The sequence below is a fragment of the Enoplosus armatus genome, chromosome 11 (assembly GCF_043641665.1).
Source record: "Enoplosus armatus isolate fEnoArm2 chromosome 11, fEnoArm2.hap1, whole genome shotgun sequence".
Lineage (NCBI taxonomy): Eukaryota > Metazoa > Chordata > Actinopteri > Centrarchiformes > Enoplosidae > Enoplosus > Enoplosus armatus.
In genome coordinates, this window is record NC_092190.1 from 4709448 (window position 1) to 4724784 (window position 15337).

The 15337-nt window shown below is 40.9% G+C and overlaps 1 protein-coding gene across 1 annotated transcript; it reads left to right on the top strand.

The window, feature by feature from the left end:
• The first annotated feature begins 2022 nt into the window (after nt 1-2022).
• ska3 (spindle and kinetochore associated complex subunit 3) lies at nt 2023-7308 on the top strand. The gene is made up of 11 exons (XM_070915294.1): nt 2023-2137; nt 2243-2304; nt 3046-3217; nt 3429-3870; nt 4017-4078; nt 4735-4934; nt 5072-5281; nt 5790-5972; nt 6224-6303; nt 6657-6784; nt 7063-7308. Exons 1-11 carry the CDS (start codon nt 2023-2025, stop codon nt 7218-7220), a joined length of 1812 nt encoding a protein of 603 aa, XP_070771395.1. The 3' UTR covers nt 7221-7308.
• The last annotated feature ends 8029 nt before the right edge of the window (nt 7309-15337 follow it).

Here is a 15337-nt window from a genome sequence, read left to right on the forward strand (position 1 = left end):
CTGCCACCAAATCCTTCACCCTTTGTTTCTTATCCAGCTCGACGTGGGAGCAAGAAAGTCGATCTCAAGGCTGTTCAAGGACAGTTTCATCTCAGACAACTGTAGGTCAAACTAGCAATGAAAGTTTTGATCCCTATGCATAGCATCTAATTCATAAATCCACGTTCATTCATCAGGGGAAGCAAAGTTAAAGTCCTTAAATTGGTAAACTGCTGTCCTACTGAGGTGTCCTTGAACAGGACATTGAATCCCTAGCAGTCACAAGAGGGACTGCAAGTAGAGAACGTGTCATTTCCTTTTAAATACAGAGACAAAATAAGCAGTGAATGACAGCATACACAGATGCTATGATGATGCATTTCTCGTGATGTTAAGTGTTTTGAGTAGCTGACTAGAATAAATTAATAAATAATTAATGCTAACAAAACTGCTGCATGAGGAGACGTGAGTAAAATATTTAACTGTTTATATTCTTTAGGCAAAAATTTAAACTGTCTACCTGCATATGATTCCATAACTTTGGTAGCACTGTGGGAAAGTTGTGTGACTGCTGCTCCACCCTTCTCCTAACCTTCACAATAAAACACTCCAGTCCTCCCTTTTTTTTATATATATATATATATATATATATATAATAGACTACCCTCCAAAATACCCAGACAGGTAGTTGGCTCTACTAATTATGCATGTATGATGACAGTTTCCTCACCGCTGTACCCAGCTGGTAGTAGACCACCGCCAGGTCGTCCTCCAGCCGGTGGACCTCCTGGTCGTCCAGCAGGCCATGACCCGATGCCCCCAGCTCCTGATCAATGTGGTCCAGGTTCTTCTTGGCCACCTCTGTCTCCTCTGCTGTGGCGCTGCCGCCCAGATAGGAGCATATGCCCTGGACCTGGACCCTGAGCACCACATACACACACACTCCTGATTCACTTCAAAATCTTTCACATACAGCAATTTAACAGGGTTCTGCTTATGGAATGGAAATGTATTTGGAAGATATGTTGTTTTATTTTTAGCAGTCTGTGATATTCAGGAGCACTTGTACAATCTGGAATGTGTTTAGAGAGAAAACTCACCTCACAGTTTGCATGTAGCCCACTGGCTCCAAAACCTTTCCAAACATCGCCATGGCTGCAGAGGTGTGTTCTGACAGAGGGAGAAAGTGAATAGTTAACCCCACATTCCTGATAACCGGTGTAAGAAATGTTTCCTATTATTTAGAAATGACAGAAATTGGTGTAAATTCTCTGATTTACCAGACCAAACTTGAAACCTGTTGGGTTCTTTTTGTATCTCACTTCAGCAGGTTTGTACTGACCTTCACAGTTTGTCCAATATTTATACACTCTCCTGAACGACCAGTTAATCTGATAAGAGTTCTCCACCCACAGCTCTCTCTGAACTTGAGAGGAGGATGAAGCATGGAGAAGTCGCATGATAGGAGTCTATTCCATGTAATCTGTAGCTAAACTATTACTGAGGCCTGATGAATGTGTTGACTGACTTTCCCCAGACAGCGGATCATACATACATACATACACCCCATTACAATACATAATACATGCTTCTACTCGAACTCGACTCAAATTATTGCAGTTAAATTCATATTTGCCAATATGAGCCCTTTCCTATCCCGGAGATTGTCAGATTGCACAAACACTCAAATATAATTATTTACACAGGATCCACAAAAGATCATTAAGATAATAATAATAATAATAATAATAATGATATGTCATTAGGCACGTTGTGTGAAACGTTGCTTTATTTGTTTCACTTGAATTCCAACACTCCAGTTTTGTGAAAAGAAAAAATCCCAACTGTCAACATAGGGGGCGCGAATGAAACAATTTGGACCGAGCGCCGAAAACCCTAGAAGAAGAAGACGCTTCCGCCTAAAGCCGGAAGAGGCGCCAAAATTGAAACGAAGAGAGTAGGTAAACAAGTTGTAATTGTAAGAATTTGTATGACATTGTTTGAATGCACGTTTGCATAATTTAGTTAGACTCTTATCTGAAAATGGACCCGACGGCACGGTTTTTTGTCAAGCTGAGAAAGCTGGCGGTGACTCTAGAATCAGAAACTGCCAAGCTCCAGCACACCTTTGAAAACCGCAACAACGACGATGACAGCGGTGAGTGACACACCGACACGCAAACCCGTTGTGCAGCCCCTGTAAAGCATGTATAAATCACTTATCTAGTTTTCATAAGTCAATATGAGCTCCTTATTATTTCAGAAATCACAGCGAAAGCGATGCGAGCATATCACGAACTGAACTGTGACGTCGGGAACCTGAAGGTACGGCAATATCTTTGTGAAAACTGTACACCAGACTCTGTTTATTAATCTAATAATTTATGTATCGGCACAATGAAACGTGATACCTGTATGTATCACATCCCCAGCAGCAATTTACATCGAATACACCAAATACTACAGTGTTCATTATATTAAAGTTACTTAAGTTATTTGGTTTCTAATTTTTTTTAATGACCGCCCGTTGACATGCTGTTGGTGCCAGTTGGTGGGATCAAACACTTAACACTCAGTTAAAGCTGACCTTTTATTAAAATAAACTGGCTCTCCAGCTGCCTGTAGACCAGAAGTCTGTAACGACTACCAGAAGGTATTGAGTCAAGATAAGTGTGTTTACTCTTACAAGACGAAAATCTGACAGATTGTAAATTGAGTTTGGCATGAGTGTAACTGCTGTATAGCACTCAAACACAATGGCCCTGCAATATAGTTTATAACTTTTTTGTTATGCTACCAAAGACTTTAATTGACATATCTATTATTATTATTGTTATTATTATTATTAGTATAACCCTAACCATTGTTAGCTGCAGGTGTCAGCAAATGAAATAATAGTAGACATTGTTTGTAGAGAATGAATAATTTTCTTGTGTAAAAGTATTTGTATTATTCAGCCTGTTTCTAACACACTATCTTTATAGTATCAGTTTTGTGAAGAATATCATCACAAATCTGTGGGCCTGTTAACTTGAAACTGATCAACTCCCATCTGTCATCATACAGGGGCAGATCCAGGAACAATTGGCTCAGCAGAAAGCACAGAAGAATGAGGTGAGCAGCTTCATTAAGGCCTGCAGAGTGATGGAGCAGAGGGTCACTAAGGACATCCAGAACTTAAAGGAACACTGGGAAAAATATGGTTACCAAGCTCCCAGAAACACCCAGAGACCAACCAGTAAGTAATGACTGTAGCTGTATTGGAGGGAGTCAAACATAATTTACCTGTTTGTGAAAATAATTATGTCTGTAAAGAACACATTGATATTTACTGATGATGTTCTGCAATGCAAGGTGTTGTTTTATTATCTCTACTGTTCTTAACTCATTCACGAAAGGAAACAAGATGCACTCAAAATCTGTTTTTATTGTGACTTTCTCTTATACAGGCCATGAGTCCGAGGCTGAAGACGAAGAAGCAGATGAGAGTGAAACTAAGTCAGCAGAAGGAGAAGAGGGAAGTCAGGAGGAGGTTGAAGGTAATCACTCCTCATCGCCCCTGAAAGTGGGACCGCCACCCTTCACTGATGTGTTGCGAACCCCGCAGCTCTCTGACTTCGGTCTGTCTGAGATGCAGCTGAAGAGAACCCTGGCAGGGGCGGAGTGGTGCTCTGAAGTGCCCCCTATGCCTGAGATGAGCCTCCCTCACCCCTCACTCAACACGCCTGCACCGCCACCCATGCCCTTGACTCCCAAATGTGCCCTGCGGATGGATGACGATGAGCTACAGACACCACAGATGCATGACTTTGGCATCTCGGAGCACACCATGTGTCTGAACAACGACTTCACTATGGATCTGTTCCGGAAGAACGTTGAAAAGCCCCAAAGGTAGAACATAATGTGCATTACATAATCGTTACCTTTATTGACCTCTACTGGCAACACGCAGGATTTGCAGCAGCACTGCTGGAGCTCTTTCAACAGTCGCTAGCCACTGCTTATTACTGCTTTATGAGTGTCCTCTTCTTTAACAGACCATCACAAGAAATACCTGCACCACCAGTGAACTCTCTAATGGAGAGTTTGCAGACAAAAGGTATGAAACTGTTTTAAATGTAAGCCTTTATAGCCTTCTTATATTCAGTTTTATCAAGGACCTGGTTTCTGATCAAGCATCCTCAAGTTTAACATTCTCCTTAGCTCTTATTTCTCTTATGCCTTTTCTAAACACCTCTACAACTAGGGCTAGGTATCGTTTGTATTTTTTCAATACTAGTGCCGATTCAGTACCTGAGTATTGGTACCAAAACCATACTTTTGTTGATACATTACATTGAGAAGTATTAACACGTTTTCTGAAATTCCTTTTCATTAACAAATAAGCCAAAGCCTAAATAAAACAGTTTAAAATTGGCGAAATCTTTATTTAAATTAAGAACTTCTTGTTCATGGAAAATAAATAAACAAGATTACAAATGTGACCAGACATTTAATACCAGCTTTTGGTACTTTTCCATACTCACATTTTGGTCTGTTCATTACTCTGCTTGTAATAATGCTGAACTAGAAATTAAATCTTTTTTTCTACAATTGCTCTCAATCATAAATCATTGTATTAAATTGTTAGCGAATAACTTGTAGTGGAAGTATGAAATAAAATAGTATTCCTAAGGTTTAAACGGAAAGAAAAAGCACTGAAATTAAACATGTTTTGTCATCTGCCTTATATCACATTCTTCTTATTGCCTTCAGTAAACAACTTGGAGTCCCCAGAGCCACCAGTGTTTTGCACCCCGGGGTTCAAGATCAAAAAGACAAACGGTCACAGCTCCCTACTTGCTCCAGGCAATGGTGACCCAGAATCCCCTGGTTGCCCTGGAAACCTGCCTTCTACCCCTCAGGTCCCAGCGTTTCAAACCCCATACATGAACCGGCTGGTCAGCACAAAAAAGGTATAAAGAATGTGTGTGTATTTTTTTTAGCCAATAGCAATGTGAAGAAAATGGATTTCTTTATTTCCTCATTCAGACTCGCAGAACACAAAAACTTTCAGCTCAGAGTTTGTGCCTTTTTGTTCGTGTGTCCGTAGAGTGCACGGCAGCCTGAGCCTATCAACATGCACGCTAATGATGATATTAGTCACACCCTCGAACTTCCAACACCTCCTCGTAACGGAGCAACCAGCTCCAAACGCACCTGGGAGTACAGTGAGCCAGAGATATCCATCGTGGGTTTGGAGGACAAGCAGATGCCAGAGATGCCAAACCTGGAGTCTGTTTTGGGAAATTCGTTACAAAGTGTAAGACCAAAGGAAAGCCACAGGTCATACTGACTGCTGTATCCCAAAATTGACCAGACTATATTCTTTTGAAAGATTACTAAAACAGAAATGGCCATGTTATTGAAGAATGGTTTGCTGAAGTCTTTCCAGTCACAGCCAATAATTCATGACCATTTGATTCGAGGATTGTGGTCATTTCTTACGTCGTAGCCTGACACTGCTCAGTGTGGTTGAGCAGGTGCCTCAAATAATATTACTCTCATGATACAATGGCCATGATAATGATGGTAACTCTGTATATTGCAAGACAGTCGTCTATGGACCATCATAATACACTGTATAGAGGAAAATATAGCCCTGAAATAACAAAATAATCTTTCAAAGAAACCAATCATTTCTAAAACTGATAAAAATCCACAATCGGTTGCTGAAATTTCTAATATTTGCTTTTGACTTCTGCGCAGTGAAATAAAGACTTCATGTTAAAAGATCAACTTGAGCCTCTTTGTTTAATGTTTGCCGACAGAGAAGCGCTAAAATGCACAAGAAGACTAGTGAGCATGAAAAGGTGACCAAGGAGCTCACTGTCAACACTCTGGAGCTGGACGGACCCACCCAGGAGTTCAGCTTGGGGACACCTCGCATCAGGGTGGACTACGAAGAGCCAGAGATGCCAGACCTCAGCTCTGTCACACAGGACATCTGTAAAGTAAGTCTTGTTTATTCCCATTAACAGCACATCTTACAACTTAAAAGACCAAACCTGCAGTTTTGTCTTCGCTGATTAACTGCAGACATTCTGTACCTTTAGTTTTCAGATAGAGATGAATTTTCCTGTCTTCCAAGAAACCTTTTGGTCTTATTTGACATGACATCAAAACCAAATGTTTAATATGTAAGATTCCTGTCGTACTCTTCTTGTGTGCTTTTTTCACTTATGATGTCTCTTTTATTTTGTAGCTTTTGTCCCAGGCTCAGGTGAAGAAGACTGCCACGGCGGTTGTTCACCCACATGTCAGGCCAGAAAAAGATAAAAACAGGTGAAGTAACTCAGAAAACCACTTACCTACCTTGAAGAATATATTATTATAGAATATCTACAATATCAAGAATCTCCCTCCAAAAGTTGCAGATCAAATGAGATCGGACTGCTGCTGAGTAGAAGAAAAGAATATTAATTGAAGATATTCAGGGATGTAGTATAATTTTTATATATATTTCCAATAGATTTGGGATTTTGAGGTTGTTGGTTTTGTCTGTCCTGTCTGTTTCTAATCATGATTGGTGTTTATTTCCTTCCATCTCTTTGTTTTATTTATGTCACCCTGGTATCATTTTTTTTAATCAAAATTTTAAATGTGACATGTCCTCTTCCCTTCAGTCCTCTTCCCAGAGCTGCAAGTCTGTCTGTGGTGTCAGAGAGCGAGTTCCAGAGTTTACCCAAATACCTGAGGCAGATGACTCTGTCCAGCCTCAACCAGGCCGTCCACAACATCAACATGTTCACGGCAGAGTGTAGAGGTCAGTGCTACAGAACACTTCAGGATAATAAATTAAGATATTGTCTAAATTACCTCCTGCCACTCAAAAACCAAGCCAAGACAACACAGATACCATAACAAGGTGATTCCTCTCCACTTTAAGTACATGAAATAAATCAGAAAGCCGGGTTTTACAGATATATCAGAAATACTAGCGAACAATCATATGAACAAAAATAGAAAAAAATATCTGACTTTTTGGACCTAGCAGCTGTCTGATGCATCTAATCGGTTGATGTCCTGTGGTGCCCTCTGCAGGAGAAAAGACAGAGATTCAGATGGAGGAGCTGAGGAGGATTACCAACGTTGGTAACAAGACCCCTATTTACATCCTCTGTCTAACGGAGCTCAAGAGGCTGCAGCATGTGGGAGGAGCCGCGAACACCTCTGTGTACAAACTGAGCACACAGAGCTAAAGGCTGCTTGGATACATTACACTTACACCAAATGTAGTCCCATCTACACTCACAAAAACCTGCTTTGTACATCCATATTTAAGTTACAGACGTGCTCAACTCTGGCTGGCTTCTATCAATATTCAAAGAGAAAGCAGGCTTGATAACGTTTGTATCTGTTTGTGTCCAGATTGTAAATAGTGCTGATGCATGGCTAGTCAATAATTTGCACTTGCATTTTGTATATAATAAAATCATAACACATTACTGCACATAATATGGAAAATAATAGTAATAATTGTGTAGAATATTTAAAAAAAATATTTTACTTTTAAAATAAAGTTCAATTAATGATAGATAAAAGATGACAGACGTATTAACTTAGTATAAGTGTATGATCAGAACGGTAGTCGGCAGCATTCATTATTCAGGCTAAAAAAGGAAACTGCTTTGATTTACAATATGCCACGTCTCCCTCTAACAGTTGATTTACAATGAGCAGTGGGGAAAGAAATCTGGTCACATAAATGTGTAAACATGTACATAAGACTTTAAAGCAGCAGATATTTTAGCACTTTACCACAGCCCAACCTGGATTTAGCCTGATTCCAGACCTCCAAATCACTGCACACATCTCCAATTTGTCCAGTGATTGGAATTACATCTATGACATCGACTCTGGATTATTTAGTCAGCTGTTTCAATTTTGACTTTTATGCCAATATGAATGAGAAGACCTTAAAAGTGCTTAGAAACATGGAAATGTGAACATCTACAATCACATGACTGCATCTGCTAAGGAAGATCATATGATTCATATCTCCAAGCTCCAGAACAGCTACTAAATGGACCTTGTGGTGGGATTGTTCTATCAACTTCTGTTTCCAAGGTCAAGAACTTCAAAGCTCAAATCACTGTATGATGCAGCATCAGGATTTACCTTCCAATTTTGGTACTTTTGGTCTAGATTTCCCTAAACCAAAAGTACACAGGACAGCTGGTGTCCACATACTTTTTTGTTATTAATGTGAATATATGCAAAAGGCTAAAGCTCTAAAAAAAATAAATAAAGTAATTACTCCTTGCACAGTATTGTAAGCTCACATGGTGTTCACTCCTTCAGAATCTTGGGCTATAAATGATGAGCACAGTCATGGCTGTCTGCTGTGAGTGAAAGCCAGATGATGCTGTGTACTCGTGTTACGTCCCCGATCAACTACACCCCAGCACGGTGACATTTTCGACAACTATGCTATCATTGATTGTTTACATATTTAGTTAAATGTCGCGGTAACCAGGGTAACGTCAACGAGTTGTTGCATCTAGCTTGCTAGCTACATCAACATCTACGTTAAGGTAGCCAGTTAACCGTAACGTTTTCTTCGGCTTCAACCCTTTGTGTTTTTTTTCTTTAGCTTCTGTTATTCGGCTCTGAAGCCACATATAGGTAACATTTTTTATTGTTTATTGTTTTTATTGTATTATTTTACTACACTTTCAGGCCGTCAGCGTTGTTGCAGCACCGCGTGAGTAAGGATCGCATTTCAATGACGTCGCCCTAAGGTGGTCCAATTAGATCGGTGAATGTAAACGACCGTTGGTGACGGCACTACTGTTTTTTTTTCTTTTTTTTTTCACCCTCTGGTCGGCCACCATTTTGGGAGTCAAAACACCCAACAAATAGCAGCGCACACCTCCACGCTTCTCCGTGGCCTTACTATGGTTCACACATGTGTGGTGGCAGGCTGTAGGAACAGAAGGACACCGGGCACCACCTTATCGTTCTACCGTTTCCCCCGGGACCCCGAGAGGAAGCAGCGCTGGATAGCTGCTGTGAACCGCGACGGCTGGGTGCCGAACGACGGCAGTCGGCTGTGTAGTACTCACTTCATCTCAGGTATGAATGCAGTACAACGCTGAAACAGAAACCTATCCCACTGTTTGATTTGTTCCGGGTCAGTTTAATGTTGCTCAAATTATACAAGAGGATATGTCCAACTGAGAGATTCAAAATGCATTTTGATGTCAGTGGATCTAAAGATTTCTGGTTTGTTTACGTTTAGTGGGTACAGTGTCATATTTGGTATATTTACAACTGGTAGTACACTTGATTTAGGCTTGACTGAATTTTTTTCTAAACGATAAAGTTATGGTCATTATCGATTAATTAATTTTTTTTTATTAGCCAGTAGTTATTTCTTAAACTTAGTCAGATTTGGTCTCGGTATGATTATCAGCTAAAAACCTCAAATAAATCAGTTTTAATATTTTGAATAGATAACCAAAACTATTTTCAGCTGTGAAGCTTTAAATATTAAGATTAATTGCTAATCAAACCTAAACTATTTTTTTTACAAAAGGTACAGGAATTTAATTAATTCACATCTTGTGATTTGTGCCAGTTTTGAGTGGAAAAACTGTGCATATTATTTTCACATCTCTTTATTTGTTTCATAATTTATTTAGCCTGGTGTCTGCGCGTGTATACTTAATGTACTTTTCCATGCTGTTGTTGATGTAAAGTTATTGTTAAAAACTCTTCAGAGATGCATTAGCTGAAGATTCACTATATATATAGTGTCTTATTTATATATATATATATATATATATATATATATATATATATATATATATATATACGAAGTAATCAAGAATAAGATAATTTGGATCCGGTTACTGTAACGTTTTGGTCCTGTTGTGATTTGAAACAACTTCCTGTTTCATCAATATACTGTTCACATTTTGCTTGTGTGTGCAAAATCACAATTATGTATAGTAACTGTTCATAACTGGAGCTATAATTTCCCATCACAACAAGCCCTAAATTGTCACACCCACAAGAAACCTTATTACATGTTTCCCAATCCTGCACCTAACCATAAAATCTGTTGCTGTTTCAGTCGTTATCAAACTGCTCACTTTGCTCTTTTTGAGTGGGACAATGTAGCAGCACAAATGGGGAAAAGTCATGGCTGCTTGCCCACTACAATTTGTCCTCAAACTCCACTGACTAAAGTAGACTGTTATTTGGAGAAATGCCATAAGGAGACAATTTTCACCTCCTCCCCATTTACTACCTCTTCTTTTTCTACATGCAGGTAAACAGGTGAAGAATCCGCGTTCGCCAGATTATGTTCCTTCTGTGTTCACGACTGCTCCCTTATCCCCAGAGATGAAGGAGCCAGGTGCCTTGGAGATCCTGGACAAGCAGGAAGCCCGCGTGGAGGCGGCCAACGCCTTGTTGTTCCTGCAGGGTCAGGGCAGGTCTGTGGTGGGGGAGCGGGGCCCGGAAGAGCATCCTGAGGAGAGGGAGCAGGAGGCCATTGCGGAGGAAAGTGGGTCCTCCTCCCTCAGCACTGATGAAGACGATGACGACGAATCTGTGAGTGACAGCAAGAAGGGAAAGTTCGCTCAGACATCTGATGCATCAGTTAACTTTGACGACATCCTGAAAGCCCTGAAGAGGGAGAACCAGGCCCTCAGGGAGTCTGTGGAGAAAATGTCCCTCTCTGAGAACTCCTTGAGGAACGATGCAGAGAAAGTAAAGTTTTACACTGGTTTACCCAACTACTTTGTCCTAGAGACGGTCATGTGGCTGCTGGCACCTCACATGGATGGGATGAAAAACATGAAGCTCTCAAAGTTTCAGCAGCTGCTGCTGACACTGATGCGGCTCCGTCTGGACCTCCGCAATCAAGACCTGGCCTACCGCTTTGGCGTGAAAGTCGGTACGGTAACCAGAACAGTGCACCAGATGGTCAACATCATGTCCTCCACTCTGGTGCCGACAGCTGTCTTCTGGCCTTCTAGAGCTGAGCTCCGGAAAAACCTGCCGGCGGCTCTTCGCACCTCCCATCCTGACTGCGCTGTCATCATAGACTGTTTCATGGTGCCTTTTGAGGAGCCGGTTTCCCGGGGCAACCAGCAGCAGCAGCAACAGCAGAGGATGGTGCCAAGCTCTCAGGGGGTGGGATCAAGTTATAATGTGTTAAAGTATCTGATTGGTGTGGCTCCGCAAGGCGTTGTCACCTTTGTCTCTAGGGGCGTGCTGGGAAACGTCAGTGACAGAAGCCTGGCGGAGGGCTGCGGATTTCTGTGCAAGCTTCTTCCAGGTGACGTCGTATTGGCGAGCCGCGATCTCAACATCGCAGATTCGGTGGCCGCACGCGGAGCTCTGTTTAGAATTGCTTGCAGCTCAGAGGGCTCGCCGCTGGCTGATTCTTCCTCCGAGACACTGAGCGTGCAGAGGCATGTGGAGAGGGTGATCTCCATGGTGAAGCAGAGGTACGCCATGCTCACAGGCCCAGTCGAGAGCCCCTTCACCACGGCCTCTGAGCGCACGTCGAACCTCTCAACCTTTGATAAGATTGTGCAAGTTGCCTGTGCCTTAAACAACCTGTGCATCTCTGCTGCTCCGCTAGAGTGATTCGCACAGAAATACCTAGTGCTCCTTAATGCTGGTCAAGCACTTAAGTTCCCTTTACTGCTTTGGACCTTATTCCATGTTCTCCCACTGCATCCCCGTGGCAACAATACATGATTAGTACAGAAAATTGATTTATACTTATCTACTTTAATACACTTTCAGTGTACGTGAGTCCCTCTTATCAGTTGGCTTGTACTTGGAAATAAGAGCACTGCTCCCAAATCCAGAAACCACATTGCAAAGATGCAATGTCATTAAGTTATTAAGCAACCCAACTGACAAAGAAAGGCAGGCTTGCTGAGGATGTTATTTTTTTATTTAGGGTTTCATTGAGAACTGTTTGAGTAAAATGTACCTTTTTAAATGAGTCTTCATTAGCCATTTGTAAATACTGAGGTATATAAACTGCAGTATGGGTGGTGGAGGCAATGTCCCTACTTATCCAATCCTGTGCCATCCAAGAGTTTAAAGTTTTTTTTTTTTAAATCCCCCAAAATACAACAGCAGCAGACTTAACTGATAACTTCCTCCCTCTCTTGCAGAAAGAAGGTTTGTTGGTGAAACCAGCTGTTTTTTCGCTTCCCTGCTTATATGTCTAGAAGAGTACACACAATACAAAGAGATATAAAACGGGTTAAAACTACAAGAACAGCATCCATAGTAATGCAGGTCTTAGATAAGAATTCCTCCTGCCTGGTCAGCACGCAGAGATAGAAACATGTCATGGTTAATGGGGGTTTTGAGGGATTACTGGGTGTAAAAACTAACCTCTTTTGGCATTGTAGCACATTTTTTGCCTGCCAGCTAGATTTTATAACAATAGAAGACAGCCACTCTGGGATGATTTGCTACCTGTTAGCACAGACAAACACACCACCCACAGATCAATTTACTACCATATGGACAGAGTCTGCTGTTAATTTATCTGCTGTGCTCCCTGGCTTTGTAGGAACGCAGCTCATTTCCAGGGTTTTTTTTAATAATAGCTCCCAGGTTGAATGGCAGCTGGTGATTTTTTTTTTTACGCAAAGTAAACAGCCCTCCCTGCTGAAACGTAACCTGCTGGGTGGTAAAATAACTGAAATAGACCAAAAAGATAACTCGTTTTCACCACAGGTCAGGATTAACTAGACCACGTGGATGCTTGTCCGCTCTCTGGTTCCAAGCTGAGCTGTATAATTAACAATGATGTCAATATTTACGACGCCACACTCATGTTTGTGCAGGTTCCATTTTTTTATTTTTAAGCATTCTGTGTGTTTCGCCAAAATGGTTAAGCTTTCTTATTTAATACAAAGCTTGAGATTTCTAAAAGATGTTCTGAGCTGTTAGGTATACCTTGGACGAACATCATTATAGCAGGACAAACTCATTATATGTGGCCACTGACGGCTCTCAAAGAAACACTTCATAGGCAGGCATTCGAGTACTGAAATGAAGCGCCATTCTCTGTTCTCTGTTATTAACAGTCTTACTGAATCATTACAAGTGAGTGAAAGAGATGCATTATAGAAGGAATGATTTCCCAAAGGCAACCAGAGTTTGGGGGGGGGGGGTGGGGGGTGGGGTTCACAGACACTGAAGTGTTGTTGAGGAGGTTTAATTAACACTTTGTTCAGCTGCAGCACTTGGAGAATGTACATTTAATAGATGGCTGTTTAAATTTCATCGTCTTTCTTCAATGTGTTCCTGTTTTAACTGATTGTTGAACCATTTTGGACCATGAGTACGTCACAGAGACGTGACGTTTCTGCTGGCTGGGGGCTATTTTCAAGAACGGTTAACCAGCCACTGAAGTGCATTTTTGATGTTTTTAATAGTTTGTCAAATTAAGTTACGATATGGGCTTACATGTAGACACTTCAACTGAAATATCTGTTTTCGATATACAGTATATCATTTCATTATGATTTCAGTTACCTTAAAACAAGACCCCGCTTATCGAAATGTGACTTTTGTTGTCCTGCATCGCTGGTGCCTTAGTTTGTAAAGCTGGTAGTGCTGTTAACAAATCGGCCTGTGTTTTCTTTTCTACAAATATTTATTTTTGCATCGTACAATATGCTTTAGACACTTGTCTGGTTTGGATACTCAGCTAAACATGTATAAACAGTCACTCAAATGTTAACAACAAATGTTAGAATCCCCTTATCATTATTCACCAAGTTTTCTGTGTGGACGGTAAGAAACGCTCATTTTTATCTTTTAGATTATTCACCAATCTGCCATTTAATGTGTATAAACTCCAAATGATGTCAAGTAATTATACATAAATAATAACTTATCTCTTGAGAGAACCGTTTTGAGGGGTTAAATATTCCAACAGCAGCTCTTGTGCTTTGGCTCAGGGCCCGAAATCAATTGGGGAAAGGTTCTTCACACGAGGGGCAGCTTGTTACAACGACAGAGACTAAACTGGCTCGGTTCTGTTGCCGGGCTTTAAAAGGTGTTGCTTCATAAGCAGTGTGAGGTTCAGATAGGCGTGCTGCGGTAGCCCAGAGTGGAATGTGCCTTCTGTTCTCAGGCCGCTGGATGTTCCCTTCCATGGATGTCTTTCCTGACCATTTGTTTGTCTTGTGCTCGTAATGTATGCTCACATCAAACTGATTCTCTCTCTACCTGTGATGTATTTTTCTTTGTTGGTAGGTTTAACTACCCAGTCGGCCTTCTGTTTACTCCAAACAAACCAGAAAGGTTAAATGAATCGGCATCAAATTCATAAATAATTATTTCTTTAAGCAGTTTCTATCTTCAATAGTGCATGTGCTTTTTTGATGAACAGACATGCTTCCTTTCCAAAGTCTTTGACTCAAAACTCTGATATATCTGCAAACTGGTGAACTTGAGAGCTTGTTGATTAAAGGATGGAGAGGAGACCGAGGGTAATCGTTTCGGAGTGTGTGATGGGTACGAAGACGTCTTTTTCCTTGGATCTTTCATACAACCAAGATCTTATTTTATTTATTGCAGTTGCTGCTTCTGAAAGCATAAACTACATCACTTCCTGTATACTAGATTGTGATCAAGTGAGACCTGCCAAATACCAGTTTTAAGAATAGTTATTGGCAAAACCTTTGTGAAACGAATGGTGGTTGAATATCTATTTTGTTCTAACGGAAAGAACTCAACTTTCCATTTGGGTTTTATATAAGGGAGAGTGATGTTGATGATTCTTCCACAAAGCAGCCAACAGCTGATAGTTCACTTTTCATTGACTCCTACTCTAAGATAAACAAAGACCTTCCAGGTTGAGGTGAATGAAACATGTTCACAGATAAACTGGTCAATGTCCATGATTTTTTGTAAACCCAGTATTTTTTACATGCTATCTCTGTTAACTCACACTTCACATTACTCTTCTATCTGCCATGCTGTTTGCCTTTATTGTTATGGGTGCATGTGCTTCCATGATGTGTAACCTCTAAAAGTTGAATTTCTTGGTCAGTTTTTCTTCATTATTGCCTCTGTGACTGAAACATTAAAGTTTGGGAAATATAACAGCCTTTTGATTCGTCCTCAAAACTAAGGAGTTGTGTCTGTGTGTGTATACATGTATTTAATGTTTCACGGTGCATGTGCAGTCCACCCCTTTGTTCATGTGTTTGGGATCATTGATAATGGAGTATAGGCCCTTATTTGCATTCACACTGATTAACGGTCCTTCAGCTCATTGGTAAAGATTCCCTCCAAGGCCAGGGAGGAGTGACTGAGT